Below are 27,058 nucleotides of genomic sequence, written 5' to 3'. Positions count from 1 at the left end.
GGGCTGGCTTCTTTTTTGGAGGGATAGAGAAAGACTTGGTAGTCTTCCTCTTAGATTATAAGCAAGTTCAAGTTATTTATTTATTTATTTATTTTTAATGAAAGAAATATTTCATTGTTTTCCAAATCCTCTTTATGGGTTGGCTCTAATTTATAGTAAAGATAGTGCATCCAGATTTACACAAAATTTTATGACACACTTCTACAAACAACCAAACCTTTACAAACTTTAAAAATTCGCTTTGTGGCACTTTGGTAAATTTGTTTAATAGTGACTTAAGTTAAATCTAAGGTAATAAAACTACGTGATTTGGGGGAGAATACAGGAATTGGTCTTAAAATCACATCATGACCCTGTTTAGGAATTTCTCTTAGTGACCACTGGGATTTTCTTTTACAGGTCACCATATAAAGTAAATAGTTTCCAAGTATGTGACAGATAAATGCTGCTCACATTGGTCTCCCAATGTGGCCTATTTTCCTTGAATCATAGATAAAGAGCAGGCAATAAGTCTGTTGGATTTTGTTTTTCCTAAAAGCAGGTAGAGAATTCAGATGTATTTGCTCTTCTCTCCCTTTATTCTTCCTATACTTGGAAGGGAAAACAATGAGGTTTATCTTTTCCATCTTCTTCCAAGTAGTCTGGGGTCTTTTCCCAGCTCTCTTTGAGTCCTCTAAGCTGGGTAGGGGCACCAAAGAGGAAGTAAGAGGAAAGTCAGAAAGATACACATATGATTTTATTTTAGTAAACTTTTACATTCTGACTTTAGAAGTAGTCTTCAAAAGGTTACCACTAAATCACAGACCTTGCAAAACTGCAATGTATTAATTTAACCCTCAGTTTCAATTCTTTAACCTACAAGGAATCAAAATGAAATCAAAATTTCAAAACAAATGATTACAGTGAAGTTTAAGCCTTATAACAACTGAGAATTAAGAATTTAAGTTGATCTTTTTTTTAATGAGCTAATGTTAAAAAGAATTAGAAATTCTATTGACCTCTGGACTCTAGAGTTTAAAAAAATATTGATTATGACTCTTCCTACAGAATCAAGATTACCTCCTAAATGTTATTCACTATAAAAAGAAAATTATGAAAGTCGAAAAGCAGCTTGATTGTCAGTAGTATCACTTTCCATCTTCTTTAACTCATGTGCGTGTTCAAAGACATGTAGTAGAAGAAAAGGAATCACTCTATTTCTAAATCTGTAATAAATTCTCTGTGAAAACATTTAAAGAATCTACATGATTTCACATTTAAATTTAGAGTTCTATTAATAACCAACAAATTAAGGTGTTTTCTGTAACTCACTGATCTGTATACTTACAGCAATTTATAGAGAAGTTTAGCAGAACTCTAAAGGCTGTCTGTCATCAGTTAATTTTGAACATTAACTTGTTCACATGCCTGAAGCTGTTACACCAAATATTTTAAAATTAGAGCTGTGCTGGATGAAAAATGACCCACAAAAAGAACTTGAGAAACAGAGAATGATAAGGGGAAGGGGAGCGAGAAGAGAGAGATTTTTTATCTTTGAGACAATTTTGCAGCCTAAAATTTCAGAAAGCAATGGGAAAATAGAATCAGTTGTTCTGCTTAATTGCTTTCTCTACTTGCATATGAATCAACAGTATCAAGTCTACAATTCAGCTACTACTAACATTATATCCTCAGTAGTTATCATTTGCAGAAAGGATTCAATTTTACCTAAAGGGAAAAATGAAAACAAAAAACCTAACTGGAAAAAAAGAGTAGGGCCTGTTCTTTTACACCTTTGAGTTAAGAATGAATGAAAACAAATAGAACTAAATCTAATGAAGGCACTATAGTAAACAGCAATCCACACTTTACACACACCCCTACTCTACCCCACCCCCGCTTCAAGAAAGATTCCCACAAGGAATTGAGAATTATGCTATGGCCCTTTAGAAAAAGTAAACTATGAAATCTTAACATTAAGAAGGGAACTAAGGGGCTAGGGATATGGCTCAGTGGTAGAGCACTTGCCTGGCATGCGTGAGGCCCTGGGTTTGATCCCAAGCACCACAAAAAAGGGGAGGGGGACTGAATTATGATCTATACACATGTACATAACAAACTACTTGTCAGCAGTACCATGAAGTAAAATCTCCTAAAAAGTACTAGTCTTTGAAAAAAACCCACTTAACTACCATAAAGTTTAAATAGTCAAAACATTTACTTAAACCAGTGGTTCTTAAACCAGAATGTGCATCAGAACAGCCTGGCACTGGTTGAAAAACACAATGCTGGGCTACTCCCCCAGCGTTTCTGACTCACTGGGTCTGGAGTGGGGCTGATAGTAAGCAATCCTAAAAATTTCTCAGGCGATGCTAAAGTTGTAGTTCCTGGGACCACCCTCTGAGAATCTCTGGCCTAAGTTACTAATGGTATATCAGCACAGCCCTAACCAAAATTTTGGTCAAGATGCATGTAAACCAATAAGGATAGAATAATGCTTAGAAAGAACACTGATAAATTCATCCTTATTACATCAAAACATCAACATCTGCTTCATGGTCTTCCTCAGTCACTTTCAAGGACAGCACTTCTTCATTAAGGAAGAGCCCACTAAGCCTCTCCTTACGGGCCTGCCTCTGCTCCTTCAGCTGCCTCTTGCGAAAGGCCTTCTGCTGTAACTTCCGCTGCTTAGATCGTTTCTGTCAAAGTAAAAAGCTCTAGATCAGTAAGGTTTACTTCTTGGAATATCCACCCCAAAGTGTTTTTTATAGCGCAATATTCTCCTTTCCCAATTTTAAGAGATGTTCAAGATTCTCCTTTCATTGCATTTGACCAGCAACTCTTCTGACTAGGAAGGGCTGATACTTGATCATCTGGGCTAGCTATGGATAACCAGACACTTATTAAGGCACATTAGCATCAATGCATAGTGAAAACAAAATTAATACTAGGGGACAAAATGAATATAGAATGTAGAGAACTTTTCATAAATCTCTACCACTTATGCTTTTAAGGAGGCTTGAACCCAAAAGCACTAACAATTTTTATAATGGCTGGGAAAGAATCATGCCTTTTTATATTAGCCAAATATCATCTTAAAACCCCATTAGAACCCCAGTGAATAATCCAATCTTCAATACCAGGGAACTAATGCCAAAAAGGAATGGCCACATATCAAGAGAAATCCTCTGGCAACCAACAAAGCTGGCTATGTTTCTGCTACTTTGTTAACAACCAGGAAAGAAATCATTGTGTATCTTTAAGTCACCACTGAGTTCTCAAAGAGTTAAAGAGATTCTCTTTTCATCTTTAAATTGGTTCCAGACTGTATCACTGCAAGGAACCAAATGCTCCTGTTAAGCTTCAGAACCATTCCATATACACTTACACTTTCTGTTTTTAAAAGTACCCGATATTATTATAAAGGATTTCTATAGACAGAAATTACAGAAAGCATTATTACATGTCTAAATTATCTAAGAAGGAACATTCAAGGTTAAAACATCAAGAAAACATTTAACACACACAAAAGACATACACAACATTTTTAGGAGCTAATAGACAGCAACATCAGCAACATAGTGAGATTCGCTCAGTAGTGAGTTGCAGTCAATATTGCAATCTTGAGAATTACTCATTATTTCCATTAATATCTTATTTAAGACAGACACAAAAATCAAATAAAATTGAATGTGAATGATTGTGGGTCAAAAGAGTACTTCAAAGCACTCAGCCTAGAGTGCTCTCTTTGACAGCAGAGCATCCTGCTTGTTCAATTAAAATCCAAACCCACAGGCATCTAGATAGACAATTTTCACTGTTCAAGAAATTTAAATGAAGAAGGACTAATATTAATATTGAAAGGTAAAGTTTTGTATTGATTAGACATTTTACTTTTGAATCCCGAATCCGCTCTGCTGCACTTGCAGACAGGTTGCTGTCACTGTATGCTCGACTCATGTTGGCACTGGAGTTTGAAGCAGAGTTTCCAACACTGGACCCACTGCTGCTTGCAGAACTGACCATGCTGGCACTGCTGCTGCTGGCACTGGCACTGGCACCGCTCACTCCACTAGTGCTTGCACAACTAAAATTGCTTCTCTTCCAGGCCTCTCTCGCAGGCCGCTGGCGAGGACTATGCTCCTTGATATAGTTTCTGACCTTGGGACACGAGGATGAAAAACAGCTTAGTGTTATACCTTGATATTTGACTGTCAAGATACTGGAGGGGAAAAAAAATCACATTGTCCTTAATTAAAAAAAACTGTCAAAAGTGCTACAAATGTATAAATAAAGTAGAATAGAAGGGCAACAGAAATCTTTAAATTTAAAACAATTACCCAAAAAAATGACTGTTTGAAATGCTAGAAAACATATTATGGATACAAACTTTCAAAGCATAAAAGTATAATCAGTGAATGAAAGGCTAATAGAAATAAAAACAAAGCACAATAGATGTGATTAATCATTTGTAAAATCTCCACTTAAGATGACTTAAGTAAATTAACAATTGTATTTATGATCAGGGTATTTGTTCCTATACTTTAGTGAGGGGTCAATGGTATCTGTCTTCAAATGCAAGGCAGCAATTTAGCATAATAAATAAAAGGGGCTGGAATGTAGAAAATTATATTCTATGTCTATTGAGAGAAAAATCGAAATGAGAGAAATTTTTCACAGATGATAAATGCAAAATAAACCAAAAGGAGAACATAAAAATATTAAGTATTCATTTAGCCATCTACTAGAGAAAAAGGGAGCAGCAAAGACTATAATTAGAAGATACCAGAAATATAAGTTTCAGAACGGCAGAGGGAATAGTCATTAGATTTCACCCCAGTCAATTACTCCATAAGACTACTCAATGCCCTCAGCTAATATATTTACTGAAGTATTGAGCTTGTTAATGAGTATGTTTATTCTGTCAATTCATCTTTTGTAAATTGAGTTAGAATAAATCTATACCTTAGCTTAACCACACCTTATATAATAAAACTAAGTTTCAAAGCCTTTATAACTGAACAGCAGGTTCTAGATCCATGTTGACCAGAAAAGGTACTACCAGGTGAGAAGTACATAAAACCTTTTAAAAGCACATGTTCTCTAATATTACCATTGTTTTTTTTTTCCATTTTCTTCTTCTTTTCTTTGTGGTGCTAGGAAATGAACCTAGATCCTTGCATATGCTAGGCAAGCAAATGCTCTACCTCTGAGCTATATCCCCAGTCCCATCATTTTTTAAAATACCTTTGTTTATTTATTTATTTTTATGTGGCGCTGAGCATGGAACTCAGTGCCTCCCACGTGCTAGGCAAGTGCTCTACTACTGAGCTACAACCCTAGCACCCCCATCATCATTTTTTTAAATATTACAAATCACAACAGTGATTTCTCAATGTATATATGCATGATTATTCGTTTTACATTTTATAAGATGGTGGCATTTTCAATAGGCAAACAAACTGTATTAACATACCTGCTTCAGTTTTTCATCTGTGAGACAGTTAAGTTCAATGATAAACTCACTGTCTGTAGGGGAGATTTGAGCAGAAGGATCAATGATTTTAATAATATCAAGTTGCTCCCGAAGGCCCATCTCAGTACTGACTTTTCGGCTCAGATACTCAATATATTCCACCTATATGATGAAAAATTACAACACACAATATCAATGCTAAAACCTCTGGTCCTTCAATATACCAATTATAACATATCTTATGTATCAGAAACACTTAACATTATATTTGGTTCCCGAAAAACAATTAAAGCTCAAATTCAGACTTACTAAACAATCCATATTTACCAAGTGGCTTTAAATAGGAAATAAAATGGGCTTCACATATTCTCCACATATGCTTTCAGTTAAGCATGTCAACATTTTTACCTGTTCATCATTTGTCATTGCACTCCAAGGAAGTTCATCTAAATTTCGGTGCTTGTTTTTCTTTTTAGGCAGCAGGCAAGGTGAACTTGGAATACTGGGTATGACATCAGAAAGTACATCACTTCCACTGGCAATGTCACTGCCTGGTAACTTTATAAAAACAAGGAAGGTAGGAGATAGGGAAAGCAAGAATTTTAAAAACACATTTTGAATATCACAACAAATTTCATTCATTGATTAAAAGTTACTTTTACATAAAACTAATGGTAAATATACCAATCACAGAACATAAATTCAGATGTACACCTAATTTATACACGGCAGCATAATCAATATTCTCTTTACATACATACATATATATATATATATATATATACACATATATATATTCACTTATGCAATAAAATATGTTTTCTGAAAGTTTAAAGTCATAATCAAAACTTGTTAAAGTGCTAACTTAAGAGACAATCATCATTAAGGAGCCGGACGCAGTGATGTACATCTGTAATCCCAGTGACTTGGGAGGCTGAGACAGGAGGATCTAAAGTTCAAAGTAAGCCTCAGCAACTTGGCAAGGCCTGAAGCAACTCAGTGAGATCCTGTCTCAAAATAAAAAGTTAAAAACGGCTGAGGATGTGGTTCAGTGGTTAAATGCCCCTGGGTTCAATCCCTGGTATCCCCCCAAATCATTAAAGATTTTTAATTTAGAGTGCCATTGTTACTAGGGCCCAAAGAGCAATAAATAAGAAGTACTGGTCTGAATATTGGGAGATCTGAATGAGCTGTCACTCATTGGCTTTTTGCCAGACGTTTCTAGTCATATTGCCAACAAAAAGACAAATAAACCATGGTTCTTGTCCTTAAGTCCATGTTAACAACCTCAAGAAAATTTTAAAAATTCAAAATATGAATTGCCCTAAAGCAAGAAATTTTAAAGACCAGAAGTACTAAAGAAAATAGAAAAATAGAAAACAAAGTGTAGACAAAAGAGAAATAAAAGCAAGCCTAACACACAGCAAATCAAACCAGCTTAAGGTGAGACAAACAGCAAAAATATATGCCATAATTTTATATTGCCTGTTAAAAAAGAGAGGGGATTTAATCTTTATAGCTTTATTAATGTACACTTAAAACAAAAACTGTACATATTAAATGTATACAATTCAATGCATTTGAAAACATACACATACCCAAGAAACCATCACCACAATCAAAGTGATAAGCATATCCCTCACCTTTAAAAGTGAGAATGGATTTAAATAAATGTATTTAACATATATGTCAAAAAGAGAAATCAGGGGCTGGGGTTGTGGCTCAATGGTAGAGTGCTTGCCTAGCACGTGCAAGGCCCTGGGTTTGATCCTCAGCACCACATAATAAATAAGATATTGTGTCCAACTATAACTAAAACATAAATATTTTTTAAAAAGAGAAATCATTTTCTGCTGAAGTAGCATGTAACAATTTTCAAAGATATTGTTTTCATGTTTACAAGGTACAAAACAGCACCTTTTTGTTGTTCTATAGTGTTTGCAACTAAACCTGAACTGAGTGATTTCCAGGTTTTTGAAGTTACCAAGAGAAGAGCTTCTTCAGTTACAAAAACTATCACAATCATGTATTTGAACTCCTATTATACGCACAATATAACAAGCACAGGAGATTCAAAGGAGTGTAAGTTTTGGTCCTTACACAAAAACGTTATACTCCAGTTGGGAAGATAATAACACCCAAATATAACAGAGCACAGGATGAATGCTAGGCCTGAGATGATAGGTCATTCATAGAAATACTTAGCAGTGAGTTGAAACTCCAGGATTAAAGTTTGGGAGACCTGTGAGGGTTTTAAAGGTGGGGAATTGGGAAGTCAATTATATAGAAGAGATTGGGTAAGGCCACAAAAATGGGATCAATCACTATAATTATGATATTTAGAATGAAACTGTTAGGGACCATTTTTTCTACATCTCCATAAGCAACTAAATCCTACAAACCATATTTTCACTATGATAGTCATTGATGAATCCAATACTAGTGTATAAGTAACTTCCAACAATTTGTAGGACTTGTAAAAATCTCATTAACACTGCTTGAATCGTTCACCCTTATCCCTAATGTTATCAAGCCAGTGCTATAAAAGGATGATTGCTGAATACACACACGAAGGTCATCTCTTTTCCAAGCTTTATTGGCAAAAATGAAAAAGCTCTGCTACTTTTTCATTGATTTCAAAACTTCAAATCACAACGTTACATTAGAGATCTCCCTAGAGTCTCCAAACACAATGAGACCCTCCTTATCAAATGAAAGGTCTCCTGTATTTCAAGTTCCTTCGATAAAGAAGGCAGAAAAAAGAAACACTCAAAATAGCTATATTGGGCTGGGGTTGTGGCTCAGTGGTAGAGCGCTTGCCTAGCATGTATGAGGCACTGGATTTGATCCTCAGCACCACATAAAAATAAATAAATAAAATAAAGGTACTCTGTCCATCTACAACTAAAAAAATATTTTAAAATACCTATACTTTCAAAATCAAGAAATTTTCTTTAATCTAAGTTTTCAGAGAATATCTCCTAGGCGTCAGACTATATGAAATGTGGTTAATGCCATTGATTTCAAAGGATTATTGACAGAGCTTTAAATTAGATAACATGCCTGACACATAGATGATACTCAAAAAAGAGATGTATTTTTAAAACCTTCTTCCATCTCTGGCCATGGTTTAAGGTAGCATAAATATTCAGGGAATACTATATGTTGCTAAAGTGACTAGGTTGAGTTTCACAAGGAGGTATTTCAGAATGACAGAAGGGGAAAAGGAAATGGCATTTCAGGTAAAGAGAATAACTTAGTGAAATCACAGATGAAAATATAAAAAGGCAAGTTGAAAAACAATACAATTAAAACAAAATCAATGTTAGGGATTTGAAAGCTCAAAAGAAGAACCAGAAGATGTCCAATGGCATATAGAAGTTGGCCCATAGCATCATGTGATGAAAGCAGTCACTAGGGAAAATTAGTTAAAAAGTACTATGGGGACAAAATAGTGAGAAAAGTTTGGAATTAGGATACTCTTGTTATGATTAAGGCCTGGACTAAAGCAAAAATAGAAAGAAAAAAGGGAATAAATAGGAAATATTTTTTTTAATGAAAAACAATTTACAAAGCTGTTTGATAACTGATGAAAGAATAAGGAGTCAGATGTTGAGACTAGAAGAAAACTGGTAATATTTCAAGGTCATATGAACACCCATGGTGATATTCTCAAAGACTTCAATAGTTACAGGAAGAGAACTGAAGCAATCTTACAGATCTTTGTAATTCAACACCCTCTTAAAAATAAGGAAAAATGACATCCAGAGAGAGGCATACAACTAGTGGCAGAATTCGAAGTTGACACAAGTCCAGTGCTTTCAACTGTGCCAGACAGCCTTGCCTTGGATGCAGTTTGGAATGAGAGAACACAATTTGGGATATTGAGAGTCTGTGGTGATACTGGGAAAAACACAAATGTCCTTTGAACAGACAATAGCCATTTTTCACTATGCTATAAAGACATATCACAAAGCAGAATTTATTTTTTCCTATGGAAACACTATACTTGGAAGTGGCATCACTGACCAAGGATTCAGCATCAGATAACAGGTTAATATTAAACAATAAGGTCATCCAAGTGGAAATGTCATGTGCTCAATTGGACATATGGGATTAGAGAAGCAGTTGTACAGCAGAATTAATTGCATGGGCTCCTGTATATTTATTAGACCAGCAATGTTCCATTTCATAACTGATAATATATTTCAGAATAAAAATATTTAATGAGTCCTATCCTACATTTTTCAGGGATAATATTTGGTATATTTATATTATAATCAGTAATCGTGACACATAAGGAGAATTAAATCAAAGCTCTGCCATATTTTCTGCAGGATGCAGCAGAATTTTATGAGTAAGCTCATTTCTGTAACAGCTGATGTGTAATTTCAGATTGCACCTCTAGGTTTCAATTGTGACAGCTGAATTACTCTGTAAATTTTCTAAGCTCTCCTGCCCAACAATAGAAATAATTTCTCAAGCTCTAAGACTAGTCAAATATATCTTCAATAATGAAAGGACTGCAAGCAATGCAAATGATCAGTAAGCAAAATGCACTGATGCTACCTCAAATGCTAAGATCTGCTTTATTCTAAGGTTCAAATCTTGCTTTATCAAGAAGTTAGCATTTCTCTTCCTAGAGAATCTATGAATCATTTTTTATTTATTTTTATTTTAGTAGCAACTGAAATATCTAATGTTAAAAGAAAGATTTAAACACATATGCTTTTTAATCTCAACAGAGGTAATATGAATTTTTAAACTATAGTAAACAATTTTTACTTTATATTATTCCTAACATATAATGTGTAATTATCCTCTTGGACAATTTACTGCTCATCATTATGAGGCCCCACAAAAATAAGACAGCATTTCAAACCTTTCAGCATATTTAAATAGTAAATATCCATGGTAACAGAGTACCCATACTCCAATTTCAGAAGTGGGAAAACACATTACTAAAGCAGACCTGATTTTTGTTCCAACATTGTAGCCACTAATGTACATTAACTGTGAGTAGTTGTGGATGGATTTCCACTCTAATCACTCATGAAATGAGTGAAGAAGCCAGCAATTAAAATTTTTAAAAGCCTGTCACATTGTGACATTATAGATGATAAGAATTCTAAATAAATCACATGAACTAAGCAGAAAATATATTTCCCATAATCACCAGGCTCTATCTGATTATACATTATTAAGAATCCTTGAAGTATGATTTTAAATACAATTTACACACTTAAAAATGAGATTCTAAAGTATAAAAAAGACACACAAAAATTATCACTGTGGTGTTATCTGTAACAAAAAATTGAAACAGAAGTAAACAAAACATTTTCACAAGTTCTGGCACAACTAACAGCAGGAATATCATATAGTCATTACAAAATGTATTATGAAGAACATGGAAAAATTCATACATTAAATAAGAAAATATTACAAAATTTTTATCAAGAAGAAAGAACATTTCCTAACTCCTTCTATAAGGCCAGTGTTACCTGATACCAAAGTAAAAGAAAGATAAAAGAAAACCAGAGACTAATATCCCTTATGAGTACAGATGCAAAATTCCTTAAAAAATACTATACAACTATGTCCAGGGGCTGGAGTTAAGGCTCAGTAGTAGAGAGCAGAGAGCCTGCCTAGCACATATGAGGCACTGGGTTCGATCCTCAGCACCACATAAAAATAAATAAATAAAATAAAGGTATATGTCTATCAACAACTAAAAAAAAAAAAAAACAACTATATCCAGAAGCACATTAAAAGGACTATATACCGGGTTGGGGATGTGGCTCAAGTGGTAGTACGCTCGCCTGGCATGCACAGGACGCTGGGTTCGGTTCTCAGCACCACATAAAAATTAAAAAAAAGATGTTGTGTCCACCGAAACTAAAAAATAAATATTAAAAAATTATCTCTCTCTCTCTCTCTTTAAAAAAAAGGACTATACACCATAACCAATTAGGATTTATTCCAGAAAAGTAAGGATAGTTAAACATGAAAACCAACCAATGTAACACTACCAATTCTATTAATAGAATTCCAATCAATTCTATTAATAGAATGAAGAAGGAACACATATCATCTAAACTGATGTAGAAATAACATTTGATGAAATTCTATACTCTTTCATAAAAAAAAAAATTGTACCAATTGGAACAAAAGATAAATTCCTCAGTATGATATAGGGTGCTTATGGCAAAAAATAAATAAATAAATTTCTCCCCTGAGATGAGAAAAAAACACAAGATCCTCCCACTCTCATCAATTCTATTCAACACTGTATGATCCAGCCAGGGCAATTAAACAAGAAATAAAAGATATCCAGATTGGGAAAAAAGGAAGGAAAAACTATCTCTATTCACAGATGACATGATGTTAAATGTAGAAAAACCTGGAGAATCTATACAGGGAAAAAACTATTAATGCTAGCAAACAAGTTCAGCAAAGTTGCAGGATATAAAATCAGTATACAGAAATTAATTAGACATCTTTAAACATATATACACTTGCAATGAACAATCTGAAAATGAAATTAAGAAAATGGTACCATTTATAATAATGGAACAAAGAATAAAGTATTTAGGAATACATTCAACCAAGGAAGTATAAGAGTTGGGCACTAAAAACTCTAAAACATCACTGAAAGAAATTAAAGGAGATGTAAATAAATACATTCCATCTCATTTCTTGGATTGGAATATTTAATACTGTTAAGATGTCAATACTCCCCAAACTGACGTATGGATTCAATGCAATCTCTCTCAAAATTCCAACTGCCATTTGTAGAAATGGATAACCTCGTCCTAAAATTCATATAGAATTGGGAGGGACCTCCAAAAGCAAACCAATCTTTATAAAGAAAAATAAAGTGAGAAAACTCCCACTTTCCATTTTGAAAGCTTACTACAAAACTGTAATTTAAACAATGCTGTACTGGAGTAAGGACAGACACACATATTAATGGAAAATAATTGAGAGTCCAAAGATAACCCTATTTTGGACAGGGTGCCAAGACTGTTTAATGAGGAAAAAATAGTCTTTTCAACAAATGGTGCTGGAACAACTGGAAATCCACATGCAAAGGAATGAATTTGGACCTTTATTTCATACTGGAAAGAAAAAGTAATTCAAGATGGATCAAAGACCTAACTTAGTATAAGAACTAAAACTCTAAAACTCAGAGGAAAACAGGTGAAAATCTTAATGATACTGGATTAGTCTACAAATAAATTAGACTTCAAAATTCAAAATGTTTACATAAGATACTATGAAGTGAATAGAAACTATCAAGTGAAAAGACAATCCACAAAACAGGAAAAAAATTGTAAATTATATACCTGATAAAAGTTTAGTAGCAAAAGAACTCTTAGAACTAAAAGATAACACAATTTAAAAAACAAGTAAAGGACTTAAATAGAACAACATCAAAGATGATGTACAAACAGCCAATAAGCACAGGAGAAGTTGTTCAACACAATTAGTCACTAGAAAAATATAAACAAAACTCACAAGAACATAACCACTTCACACCCAGTAAGACACTATAATCAAAAGAAAGAATACGAAGTGTAGGCAAGAATGTGGAGAAAGTGAAACTTTCATACACTGCTGGTGGAAATGAAAAATGAGGCAGCTACTCTGGAAAACATTGTTGGCAGTTCCTCAAAATGTTAAAGAGCTATCATATAAAGTCTTAATAATGGTGACCACGGTGGAGTGAGACTTTGAGACTTTTAACTTCATGTCATTCTGTATTATTTGATATTTTAAGAATTTTATGAAATAAAATATCTGATTCCTGTTTTGGAATATCACTTCAAGTATTCAGTTTTCAAATATAGTAAGCATTCAAGCTTATTTGTGGAATAAAACATTTGCTGTACGAAAGAAGAGCTCTTGGAATGTTATTGCCTTTTATAATCAGTAAAAAGGATGTAGGGAAAACATCATCTATATCTTCTGATAGACTGTACTCATTATAAGGCAGCATTTTCAAACAATTTGCCACAAAACCATTTTGTATGGTATACATGCCATGAGAAAAGTGTCAGGTGAAAAAAATGTCTACAAAGAGAATACAAAATGAGAAATTATATTCCATTTCTGATAACAAAACCAAAAATTATGTATTTATGGTAATAATGGTTTATGGCATTAGATACATAAGGTGACACTGATGTGTGTCCTATGAGGACATAAGGCTATCTATTACAAAGCAGGGAGAATAAATGTGCCTGGATTCATGCATAGAAAAGTACTGATTATTTTGTAAACAAAAACCTACAAAAGGGGCTGGGGCTGTAGCTTAGTGACAGAGTGCTTGCCTAGCATGCATGAGGCACTGGGTTTGATCCTCAGCACCACATAAAAACAAATAAAATAAAGGCATTCTGTCCATCTATAACTACAAAATTTAAAAAAACCTACAAAAGGATTATCTATAGCATCATAAGGCTAAAGGATATATTTGCAAAAAAAATGCATATTTCATTGAATTCTCAACCTTAAAATGTGTTGTCAAAGAATCCCCAGATCTGGAGATTGTAGAAAAACTTACTTTGAGGTAGAAATGAAAAAAAAGAAAAAGAAAAATTGTACTTGTATTTATATAGTAATAATGTCAATTAAAGAAAAAACAAAGCTGGGCATGGTGGCACACACCTGTAATTCCAGTGGTTCAGGAGGCTGAGATAGGGGGATTGCAAGTACAAAGCCAGCAACTTAAGAAAGACCCTGTCTCAAAATGAAATATTAAAAACCAAAAGTGCTGGGGATGTGGCTCAGTGGCTAAGTGCCCCTGGGTTCAATCCCCAGTAAGTGGGCAGGGAGATGACCAAATACCTACCTGCCATTCAAATTCACTATCTGACCAATCCCAGTAAGTACTAATAGAAGAAGACACATCACTGCAGACACTCCCCTCAGGGAACAAATCAAAAGAAGTGAAGTCTTGATCATCTAACAGGGAATAGCAATCATCTTGATCTCCAACAGAAACTGATGAAAACAGCTCCTCACTGCATTCTGAGCTGGCAACACTTGTTCCACACGAAGTTAGGTTCCACCTTTAAAAACATAACATAAAAGAAATCATGACAGCGACTACAGTCCACACACTTTGAAGTTATTAATAGGAAACATTTATGAGGAATGTATTTTTAGGTAATATAATAGTGTGATTATTTTTAAAAAGCATTTACATTTTAAGAAAATATACTAAAATATTTATGAGTAAAATATGTCTGGGATTTGCCTCAAAATAATAAGAAAGGAGTTGGGGAATAGGTTAGAAATATAGATAAAGCATGATGCCATATGTGAATAATTGAAGCTGGGTGATGTGTACAAAGGGTTCAGTATACTATTTTATTTTATAGCTGTCTGAAAAACTTTATAATAAAACATTTTAAAACAAAAATATATTTAAATTAGGAATGAAGTAGAACCTTCTTCCAAAACAAAATATATAACACAGTGGGTATGACTAAGCCTTGGAGTCAGAATGAGTACAAATTCTTGCTCTGTCATCATCTGCTAGCTCTTTGATCTTAAGTAAATCACAACCTTTCCAAGCCTACGTCCTCATCTTTAAAATGGAGTTATTGTGAGCAGTATATAAGAATGCATACAGAGAATTTAGCACACATAAAAAGTGCTCAATACATGACAGCTATTATTACTAAATTAAAGGACGAGGACAGCCAGTTCATGGCAGAGAAAATCACCAACAACGTACACAGGAAGAAGTTTAAGAAGTGGTTGTTATATTTAAATAACTTTTATATATTAATGTTACACAGGATCACTGTAGAGATGCTGGAATAAAAAAAAAAGAGTAAATATGTTTAAAAGGTCCTATAGTTCCACTATCCAGCAACAGCTAGCCTATAAAATTTTGTAACTTTTTTCTAGATGCATATATATATTTTTTACAGAATTGGCAATTAGCCTACGTATACATATATGTGTGTTAGTATCTTGTTTACACTGAATATTATATACTGAACATTTTTCTAAGCACAAGTTGAATATCCCTTACCTAAAACATTTAAAACAAAATGGGGACTAGAATTGTTTCCATCATTTTTTAAATTTTGAATTATTTGCATATACATAATGATATGTATTGGGGATGAGACCTGAGTATAAAAATGAAATACATTTGTTTCATATACACTGTAAACGCATATCCTGAAAGTAATTTTATACAATATTTTTAGTGCACCTATTTTATTTTTTCTCTTGAGGTACTAGGCACTGAGCTATATCCACACCCTCTTTTACTTTTTATTTTGAGACAGGGTTTCACTAAATTGCTAAGGCTGGCCTCAAACTTGCAATCTTCCTGCCTCAGGCACTGGAGTAGGTGAGATTAGAGGCATGTGTCATCACATGCAGGTAGTGCACCTGTATTTTGACTGCATTCCATCACGTGAGGTCACAGTGGAACTTTCCACTTGCTATGTCGAGTTGCCATTCAGGAAGTTTCAGATTTTGAATTTTTACATTAGGTATACTCAACCTGCATATTATTTGAAACTATTTTAATATCAATATAATATTATATTGATTGAATGAATCATAACTTATATACCTTATTTCCCCAATAACAGATATGTAGACTGCTCTCTGTTTTTATATATTACACATAACACAGAGATAAGCTTTTTGTTTATAATTATTTATCCAAACATCAAAACTCCCAGGATAGACTGCTTGAAAGGTAAGTACTGAGTCAAAGAATATAAACACTCCTAAGGGCCACAGTACATTTAGTCAAATACCTTTTTGAAAGGCTGCATCAATTCATATTCCCTAAGGCAACATATAATACGTTAATTTTGGGCTGGGGATATAGGACAGTGGTAAAGTACTTGTCTAGCAAGTGGAAGGCCCTGGGTTCAAGCCACAGTACCACACACACACACACACACACACACAAAAATCAAAACTGAAATAAGGTTCATCTCACCATAACCATAACAGCATAGAAATCTTCATTTAAGAAAACTTTTACCTATCTCCTGGGACAGAAATATTTTATTCACATTTTTATTTGATTATCAGGATGATCAAAGCTTTAAATATGTATTAGCTATTTTTCTAATGGTGTTTTTCTGTGTTAAATGTTTTCATCTATTGATTTCATGAATTCTTCATGCATTAAGAATATTAAGATTTTTTTCATGTACTATTTGTTAAAGGGATTTTGGGGTTTGCCTTTTTTGTTGTTGTTTTATGGTCTTAAAAATCTATGAAATTTACTGGGCATGATGATGCATGCCTATAATCCAAGGCTCGAGAAGCTGAGGGAGGAGGATTGTGGGTTCAAAGCCAGCCTCAGCAACTTAGCAAGATCCTAAGCAAGCGATACCCTGTCTCTAAATAAATAATATATAGGGGGCTGAGGTTGTGGCTCAGTGGTAGCATGCTTGCCTGGCATGTGTGAGGCACTGGGTTTAATCCTTAGCACCACATAAAAGTAAATAAATAAAGGTACTGTATCCATCTACAACTAAAAAACAAAGTTTAATATATATATATATATATATATATATATATATATAGAGAGAGAGAGAGAGAGAGAGAGAGAGAGAGAGAGAGAGCGCGAGCGCGCGCGCACAGGAAGTGGCTCAGTGGTTAAGTGCCCCTGGGCTCATTCCTGTTACTACTCCCCCCCCCAAAAAAAAAAAAAACGGTATAAAATTTGTTTTCTTTTGTAAATTTCCACTAGTTTCATACCATTAATGAGATAATGAGATCTTTTTCATTGCTTTGCTAGTAGAATAGGGAATTAATTCTGAAGATAATGATTTAGTATTTCCAATACTAATAAGCTACTGAACTAATGGCTTCCTGAAGAAAAGCCTATTATTTATCTATTATTAGGTTGTTCCTCATCCTTCATTAAATCCAGATTTTTTTAATTATAAATTTTTTTAACTTCCTTCTCTGCCTTTTTTTTTTTAAAGAGAGAGTGAGAGAGGAGAGAGAGAGAGAGAGAATTTTTTAATATTTATTTATTTTTTTTAGTTCTCGGCGGACACAACATCTTTGTTGGTATGTGGTGCTGAGGATAGAACCCGGGCCGCACGCATGCCAGGCGAGCGCGCTACCGCCTGAGCCACATCCCCAGCCCCTTCTCTGCCTTTTTTGAAGTGGAAATTGAATTCAGGTGCACTTTACCACTGAGCTACATCCCCAACCTTTTATTTTTAATTTTGAGACAGGGTCTTGGTAAATTGCTGAGGCTGACCTCGAATTTGAGATCCTACTGCCTCAGCCTCTGGAATCTCTGGGATTACAGAAGATGACACCACCCACAGCCTTTCCTTATTTTTCATAGCTAACATTAAATTCAGAAGTTCATGATTTAACAAATTTGGAAAACTCAAAAAAATGTATGGTATCTATTTCTGCTGAGCTGACAGTAGAGTTGAAATGTGCAGGAGCCTGTATAGACACACTCAACTATTACAGTTCAATAAATAAAAAGCACATGTTGATAATTTGTTACAAATCTATCATTCATCTAAGAATTATAGAATACTATGTAGTATTACTTAGTTTCATTGTATCCTTGCTGTGTGGGCAGTATCCTCATTTAAAAAAATTAACAAACTAGTAGATCTAACCAAATTGCTCAGAGCTTGCAATAAAAGCTCTAAACCTCAATCATAAGTGCTCTCCTAGACACAGTAAGCCAGTTACACTGAGCAAACTATTTTCTCTTCAAACTGCATGTCTTCAAATTGCACATGACTTTCCCCCCTTTATTCATTCACCCATTCAACAAACATTTAGTCAGTATCTTCTGTGTGCCAAATACAATGTTCACTGTTAGGAAAAGCTGTTAGATAATTGTTTTTTAATTAGAATTTCTTTTCAGCTTGTAAAAATTCTGCTGAAATGTATTTCCCTCAATGAGTAATAACATACCTTTTTAAAAAGCTATGTCACATTTGATAATCTAACCATTAGTATACTGGGAAGTTAGGGATTTGCTTGGTTTTGTGCCCTTACTATAAGGCAAAATTAGTATGTTTCTCAGCCTTTCAGATTTATGACTATGTAACAAGGTTCTAGATATTCTCAGAAGCCTCTGTCTTTTTTATTATCAGTGGCAAGTAAACTGGGCTTTTTACTTTACAAATCATTTACAAAATAGAAAAAAAAGTATTTTTATTACTAATGATTTTTTTTAAAATTCTTTATCTTCGAATTTATAATATTGTTTTATTATTATTTTAAAGCAGTGTGGATAAAAACATAGCAAGAAATACTTTTATCCATTTCTGATATGAGTATAAATTGATATAATCCTTTTGAAAATCAATTAGTAGTATATGCATACCAAAAGCATTAAAAAGGTTCATTCTTAGCAGGGTTCCGTGTCACACTCTTATAATCCAACCACTTGGGAGACTGAGGCACAATGATTACAAGTTCAAGACCAGCCCCAGCAACTTAATGAGACCTTGTCTCAAAATAAAAAATAAAAAGGGCTGGGATGCAGCTCAATGGTAGAGTCCCATGCGCCCAATCCCAAGTGACACCCTCCCCCCCCACCAACGAAGGTCCATACCTTTGGACTCCATTAATTTATATTCTAGGAAATCTATTCCTTTCCCCAAATAGAAATTTAGAAAAAATAAATTTCAAATATGTTAAAAATATCATTTATATTGGGCTGGGGATGTGGCTCAAGTGGTAGCGTGCTCGCCTGGCATGCGTGCGGCCCGGGTTCGATCCTCAGCACCACATACAAACAAAAATGTTGTGTCCACCGAGAACTAAAAAAAATAAATATTAAAAATTCTCTCTCTCTCTCTTTAAAAAAAATATCATTTATAATAGCAAAAATGGGAAAATAAATGACCTTAAAACCTGGGGAATAACTGTCATAATTCAATAATAGTATTTTTGTAATCATTTAAAAAAATCACATTTTCAGATGATTTGTTGAAAAGGAAAACATTCATCTATATTAGTGCAAATAAACAAATCACAAATAGTATATGTGGCCTGATAGTGATTTTTAAAAATTACATAGGTTAAGCATCACTAATCTGAAAATCCAAAATTTGAACCTTTCCAAATCCATTCAACTTTTTGAATGTTGACTTGACACAACAAGTGGAAAATTCCACTCTGACCTTGTGATGGGCTGCAGTCAAAATACAGGCACACTAAAAATAGTGTATAAAATTACCTTCAGGCTATATGTATAAGACACATGTGAAACAAATGAATTTTGTGTTTACTCTTGGGTCTGACCCCCAAGATATCTCATTATGCACATGCAACTATTCAAAAAAAAAATGAAATCTGAAACACTTCTGGTCCCAAGCATTTTAGATAAGAGATACTTAAACCTCTATCTGTACAGAGAAGGGACATTAAAAGTAACATTGAAGTGCTGACAAATTGTTAACTCTGGGAAAAGGGATCATGAGTGGTCTTCATAGTTTTAATATGCCTTCAATTTTCTATTATGAGCTTTTATAATAAAAATTTAACTGTGATTCACTTTGACTGTTCTGACAGCTTTCAATGAATGTTCATTGTAGGCGTAGCACTGAATCATTCAAATTTACAAGCTCTTCCATCTTATTCACTAAGGGAAAGCTGCCTAATACTAAGGTTCTAAATATAACTATAACATTACTCTCAAAGGAGACTTTCTCCAAAAAGTGTACAAGAAAAAATGTTGACAAGAACTCCAATGAGGGCTGGGGAGGTGGCTCAAGTGGTAGCGCGCTCTCCTGGCATGCGTGCGGCCCGGGTTCGATCCTCAGCACCACATACAAACAAAGATGTTGTGTCTGCCAAAAACTAAAAATAAATAAATAAAAATTCTCTCTCTCTCTCTCTCTCTCTCTCTCTCTCTCTCTCTCTCTCTCTCTCTCTCTCTCTCTCTCTCCTCTCTCTTTAAAAAAAAAAAAAAAAAAAAAAGAACTCCAATGAAATGGTGTTTAACTCAATAACTAGGCTTCCTGCCCCAATTTTTTTTTAATTTAAAATTTTTTAGTTGTAGTTGGACACAATACCTTTATTTTATTTATTTTATGTGGTGCTGAGGATCGAGCTCAGTGCCTTGTACATGCTAGGCAAGTGCTCTACTGCTGAGCCATAAGCCCAGCCCCCCAATTTTAATTAAAAAAAAAAAAGACAAGAACACTTCTTTGCAAGGTTTTTCAGCAAGAATATACAGACTAACAATTTTCAGTTGTATTTTGATAAGTAGCTATTTAAATGTGGAATAAAGGAAAGGATGTCCACCATGTACTCATTCCTCTGTAGTTCTTTCCTCTTTCAGGTGGATCTCTCAGGATGAGAATCCAGCCAACAGGCACTGTCAAAGTCAAAACTGTCAAGCTGATCAAAGTCACTCCAAATCCATGCTATACATTCTTTCTTAGAGGACAGTCCCTCATCATCATAAATATTCATCTTTGAATCCCTGACAGAATCCCCACATAGTCACCCCACTCTGCTTCTCCTTTGGATTCTAACAGGTCATCAGGGTTCCAATAGGGAGTAGATGGCACAACCCACTTCTCTATTTCCCATAAGTTTCCTACTGTCCTCCCAGCTACCTTAATTGTCTTGAGATCATTACCCATCTTCCTTACTGCTTCTATTATCTTAGAAGTTAAAAAACAATCCTGTGCCATTTCTTTTTTTTTAAGTATTTGATTTTAGATATTGATGGACCTTTATTTTATTCATTTATATGTGGTGCTGAGAATCGAACCCAGTGACTCACACATGCCAGGCAAGTGCTCTACCACTGAGCCACAACTCCAACCCCTCCTGTGCCATTTCTAAGGTCAATCCTTCATTTGGGCTTCTGAGTTCACCGTATCTATCTCCACTCATCTCAACCTCTCTTCTGTTTTCAACTTCTCCCTTTCTATGGCCTACTCCAAGGAAGCTAAAATATCTATTATTGGAAAAGAAAAACTAAACAAAAAAATTTATCATCCATTCCCTGCTAGATTTATTGAAAAACTCCCACTCTTTCAGCCATTAGAACCTGTGCTTTTACTACTATCACACTACTAGAAATTCTGTTGATTACTCTATTATGGTTTGGATATGAGGAACCCCCACCCTGCAAAGCTCCTGTATTAATGCAGGAAAATATTCAGAGGTGAAATAGCTGAATTGTAAGAGCTGTAACCTAATCAGTACATCCTAATTTGAGTGAGCTAGGTGGTAACTATAGGCAGGTGGAGTATAGCTAGAGGAGGTGGGTCACTGGGGGTTAACTTCCCTGTGATCCCTTCCTCTGCTTCCTGGCTATCATGAATGGAGCACCCTGTCCTTCCATCATGAGGTTCTCTCTCACTTGGGCCCAGAACAATGGAGTTGGCCCAAAACAGACTGAACCTCTGAAACTGTGAGCCCAAATAAACTTTCCCTCTAAGTTATCCTTGTCAGACATTTTGGTCAGTGACAAAAAGAAGACTAATACATACCTCCAAGTCTATTATTTCTAGCTTGGAAATTTCTCCAAAGCCTGAGCCCCATTCTCATTTTGTCTCAAGTCCCTAAACCAAATTCCTCCAATTTGTTTCTCCCACCTGTAACCCACAGTTCTTCTGCACCTCCAGTTCTATACCTAGATAGTAAAACTGTGTGTGGTATAAAAGATACACAATAGGGGCTAGGGATGTAGCTCAGTGGTAAAGCATTTCCTTAGCATGTGTGAGACCCTAGGTTCAATTCCCAGCAGTGCCAAACAATAACAAAAAAGGAAACACAATAGTATTGGAATTTTTCTGCTTAATTGTGGTTGAAAATGGGGCTCTAAAATCTCATCACTGAGTAACTGATTTATTCAATAGTTCATTTCATACCCTGCAGGTAAGTTGTACAAAAAGTAAGGCACTGTCCTCCCACACACTTTTCACAATTGTTTAATGTCATAGTACTAATGCAGTCCTGAAGGATGAAGAGAATAACATACTTCGTAGTTAATATTAACTTCTGTCATCTCACAATTTAATCATAGGACCTATCAATATCATGAAAAATTTTCCAATCTGCTAAATGACATCTGTTTTTGGTGATGGGAGTGGTTGCAGCAGACATAGCTAGTATACCAAAAAAAAAAAGTCCTGATGCTAATTCAAGAGAAAAACACCATTTACATCAGAAAAACCCTGTCCAAAAACCACAGAGAATGTCTTGAAAACATGCCCACACAAATTTTATATATATATATATATATATATATATATATATATATATATAAACACTGACATTTCAAGTTTCTTTTTAAGTCTTAATTTTTTAGCTGATTTAAATTTATTCTATTTTTCCAAAATTCTAGAAAAACTCAATTAGTTCTTAAAATTCTAAAAGATGTGATTTCCCTCCTTTTTTTTTTTGTTTGTTTTTTTTTAAGGTAATGTCTCCTATGCTGCCCAGCCTGGTTTTCTGGTCTAAGTTCTGGTTAGGGGACAGACAGATGAGGATGGTGGAAACATGAGGTTAAGAGAATAATTCTATAAAACGGGCTCACTGTGCTGACCCCACATGCTTTCTTTGCCAAAAAGCAATTTGCCTGCAGCCCTGCCTGGCCTAAGTGGACAGGATATGTCACATTCCTCAATAAACTACATGTTATCTGTAAAGAAATGTAAGCAGGAAATATTGTTGATAAAAAGAACCCAAGTTACTTTGAAGGGAAACTTTTGTGACCCTCTTCACAAATCAGATTCTAGAAGATAAGGATAGTTCCTCCTGACCATAAAACATGTAAAAATGATTAAGAGTCCAATTAAAACTACTCATCACAAGCCAGGGTATCATAGAGTTGTTATGCAACAGGCACTTGAAAGTCTGATGTCAACCTGCTGTCAGTCAAAAGTCAAGAGGTGGACCTGGGCGGGACTCTCTGGAAACTTATCTGGGATCCCCAATAAAACTGGAGTCCAGGAGAGGCACATTGTTCCTCTCCTCTCTGAGAGGACCCACTCCCACCCTTGAGAGTTTCCCCTTTCCCTTTTCCTATCCCTTCAATAAACTCATTCCTGTTACTCTGAGTGGCATGTCTGAAATCTTTGTGACTAGATTGTAAGAATTAGGGTTTGAAGGGTGGGTCTTCATGCTGTCTCAGTTTTCTGGAAGGCCCCAGCTTCATAACATTGTGAGCTCAAGTGATTCTTTGCCTCAGCCTCCACAGTAGCTGGTACTACAAGAGTACATCACCATACCTTGATAGAAAATGAAAATTCTTCAAAAAAAATGGTTATGTCCCTGTAATTTATTTTCTACTGAACCTAGATCAGTGACACACCAACCTATATCAAACATGATTCTAATGTGCACACATGTATTCAAACTTAGGGACCAGTATTAGTTCCATGACTCTCTTGGCTAATGAAGATTGGAAATAGAGCTCATTCAAGTAAATGAGTAGGCACAATAGTCATAATCACAAGGTCCTTATCAAGGGCATTAATTAAACAATCTCCCTATTTTCTTACCGATAATAAGGAAGAAGCCAATTAAAGGTAAACCAAATATCTACGCACTGACAAGCTTTCTATTTCCAATAAAACTTGTTTTACAGTGACTAAACCCAAAGCAGAATTTTAGTACTCGACTATTCACATCTGATTTTTGGACTGTTGCTTGAATTGGCAAATGATGTGATATGAAGAAAAAAAGTGACACATACAACTCCAAAATAAAAGAACTCCCTATATTAAACTTTGCCTACATAGATGATTTAGCTGTTTGCTTCTCCCTGAAAAGAAATGGCTGGAAGCATATGGTTCTCTCAAACACCATCTTGAAGAGGGGTAAGAAGGCAGAACATTCCAGAAGGAGAAAAGATTTAAAAAGCAAGGTAGCCTAGGGCAGAAACATCATCTGCTATAAATATTGCTAATTCTGTTTCTTCTACTTTCTGCTGAAAAGAATGCAGAGCATTAGATCCCATGCTACCATTCCAAGCCTTGTGAAAAATACAGTAGAAAAGGGACAGTTAAAAAAAAAAAGCAGGCAGTGCTAGGTGTGGCACACCCATAATCCCAGCTACTGTGGAGGTTGAGGCAGGAGGAGTAAAAGTTCAAGGCCAGGCTAAGCATTTTAGGAAGACCGTGTCTGGGGCTAAAGATGGGACTCAGTGGTCCTGCACTCCTGGGTTCAATCCCCTGTACTGTAAAAAAAAAAAAAAAAAAAAAAAAAAGGCAGTAAGAAAAAAATAAAAAATAAAGCTTGACTTAGACAAACTTGGCCTTGACAGGAACCTCCTTTCACCCTCACTGCCCCATTCTGGAAAACAGCCCTGACCTTTTCACAGTCTTTTAAAGGGGAAAAAATACAAGGAAATAATGGGGAGGAGGAGGAACAGAACAAACTGTAAGAAACATATTATTCTCACTGCTTCACTCCCCATAACCTCCACCAGTTTTGGCAACAGTGACCCTCAAATTCTGCCCCCACTTCCTTGCCCTCATCGTCAGAGCCAGCTAATTCTAAAATCATTTAACTTTCCTGGGTATGTAACTTACTCCACTACTGCAAAACTTGAATACCAAATATATGCAAAGGCATTCTTTTATATTATTTTTCAAAGCAAATAACCTTAATACTTGATTTTATCAATTTTACACTCATGTTAGTTACATCATGGTTAAACAGGCTTCTGTGAGTCAGTCTAAGAAACTACAATGACCATTGATAATCCTAGATCCATTGGTTCTGATCCAAGTTCCATCACTGGCTCCAAAGGAGTAGTCCAGGTCTGACTAGGCCTTTCCCTGATTAGGAAAGGTTTTGTGACCTTCAAATCAGTCTTTTTCTCTCTGAGCCTCAGTTTCTTCGTTTTTGCAATAAAAACTTGGAATAGTTGTAAAAAATTTACTGCCATTTTGTATTATGCTGATGTTCTGAAAGAGTTTTAAAGCATCTTTGTTTCCACAGACTATAACTTTCTTTTAGATAAGAATCATGTTTTATACATTCCTTGTATTTGGTAGAGACTCAGTAGATCTAGATTGATTTAAGTGGGTAGGAGGGGAAAATATGCAAGACACTAAAATGTGGACGGATTTGATCAAACTCACATAGTAAACTTGGATCAGAAATAAGAACTAGACTACTTACTTCCAGTATTTTCTACAGCCGAACCCTCTCAAGTCCCTTTTACACATTCTCCCAGTCCTTTGTATGCCTATCTCAAATATCCTCAGTTATTAAAAGTTGAGGCTTATATCTAAAACATCTTCAAATCTCCCACAACGTTTGATGTAACACTTAAGTACTTTCGTGGGAGAATTCTCCAGAACACCGCCTTCCAATAAAACCAGTTAGAAGATGCACCCTCTGAATAAAATTTGTATAAACAAGCTCATTTTAAGCCTTGCTCTAACCCCACACTGAGGAAGCAAACGAAGGATTATGTTACATGAAGGAATCTTCCAGATTTTGAGTTTTATACATTTTGGCAGGGCCTAAAGCGCTCAGGCAAAGAGTTCATAAAGGAAGGGGGGGTAGTTTTTACAGCGCTCCGCTAAAAAATGGGGGAGGTGGATGGGAAAATAACTATTAAGACAGGTTAAAAATTGGGAAAGAGAAGGTTCGAGCTTCAAAAGTGCCACCTTTCAAAGATCCATGGATTGATTTTTGAGCCACCCAAAATTCACTCTATAGCGTACCGGAAATGGAATGGGTTAAACTTTTGCAGATGGATGGAAACAGGGGAGCATCTAAAAATCAAGAGTGAGGGTTTGGGATTCGCAGGGTACAGATGGGGAGGTGGAAGGGAAAAAGCAGAGGGCAGGAAAACAAGATATCGCTGTAGTAAGAAGATGAATGGAGGAAAGAAACCTAGTAACGCCAGTGGGAAGGAAAATCAGAGGGCAGGGGTGAAAATAGGGAGGAGGAGGAGGAGGAGGGAAAGAGCCCGGGAATGAGCGCTGGTCGAAGGAAGGTGGGGGAGGGGGCCATTGGAAGCTCAGCCTCAGGCAAAGGACCTGAAACGCCGCTGGGGCGCGACCCCGCGTTCTCCAGCAATAGGCAGCGATATGGGAAGTCCACCGCTGCCCTCGGAGGCGGCTCATACCTGTTGGTATGGAAGCGGTGGAGCGGGTCGGTGCGATGGCAGGAGGACAGCTGGCAGCCAAAGTCGCTGATGTCCAGGCAGCCTGGCTCCTCGCTGGGGCAGGTGCCCACGCCACGAGGGGGTCCCAGGAGCGGGAAGGGCTCCTCCGGGGTTAGGAACTTCTCGTAGGAAGTGGTGGCCGACGCCTCGTCGGACATGGCTGGAGATTGTCCGGCTTGGACTCCTTCTCTGGCCCTGGGCTGTTCCCGCGCCCTCCCCTGCCCCCACTCTAACCTGTCCGCTGTCACCGCAGCTCCAGGGTGTGCCCACCGCAGCTCGCTGGCGGGCTGAGCACCGAGGTCCCCGCTGCCCAGGGAGTGCGGATCTGTGTGAAGAGGCTGCACGAGGGCAGAGAGGGTCGCCGGCCACCCTGTCGGCGCCCCAGTGGCCTCTGCAGCCGCAGCCTCCGCCGCTGCCGCTGCCGCTGCCACTGCCACTACCCCGCCCAGCCAGTCAGCGCAGCGCCACCG

The 27,058-nt window shown here is 36.0% G+C and overlaps 1 protein-coding gene across 1 annotated transcript; it reads right to left on the bottom strand.

Moving 5' to 3' along the window:
• On the bottom strand, nt 1-27,058 carry FAM199X (family with sequence similarity 199, X-linked). The gene is made up of 6 exons (XM_081278053.1): nt 26,550-27,058; nt 14,310-14,529; nt 5,864-6,013; nt 5,456-5,617; nt 3,874-4,140; nt 1-2,678 (listed from the first exon to the last, which is right to left on the bottom strand). Exons 1-6 carry the CDS (start codon nt 26,744-26,746, stop codon nt 2,508-2,510), a joined length of 1,167 nt encoding a protein of 388 aa, XP_081134179.1. The 5' UTR covers nt 26,747-27,058; the 3' UTR covers nt 1-2,507.

Source organism: Spermophilus citellus, assembly GCF_964194105.1.
Source record: "Spermophilus citellus genome assembly, chromosome: X".
In the NCBI taxonomy this organism is placed as follows: Eukaryota; Metazoa; Chordata; class Mammalia; order Rodentia; family Sciuridae; genus Spermophilus; species Spermophilus citellus.
This window is presented reverse-complemented; position numbering and strand designations above follow the sequence as displayed.

Bases quoted from the DNA above. Each gene is read 5' to 3' on its own strand.
- FAM199X (XM_081278053.1), bottom strand. From the start codon at position 26,746: ATGTCCGACGAGGCGTCGGCCACCACTTCCTACGAGAAGTTCCTAACC. The intron at 14,530-26,549 runs GTATGAGCCGCC...ATGTTTTTAAAG, and splicing joins CACCGCTTCCATACCAACAG to GTGGAACCTAACTTCGTGTG. The intron at 5,618-5,863 runs GTAAAAATGTTG...TTCATCATATAG, and splicing joins CAATGACAAATGATGAACAG to GTGGAATATATTGAGTATCT.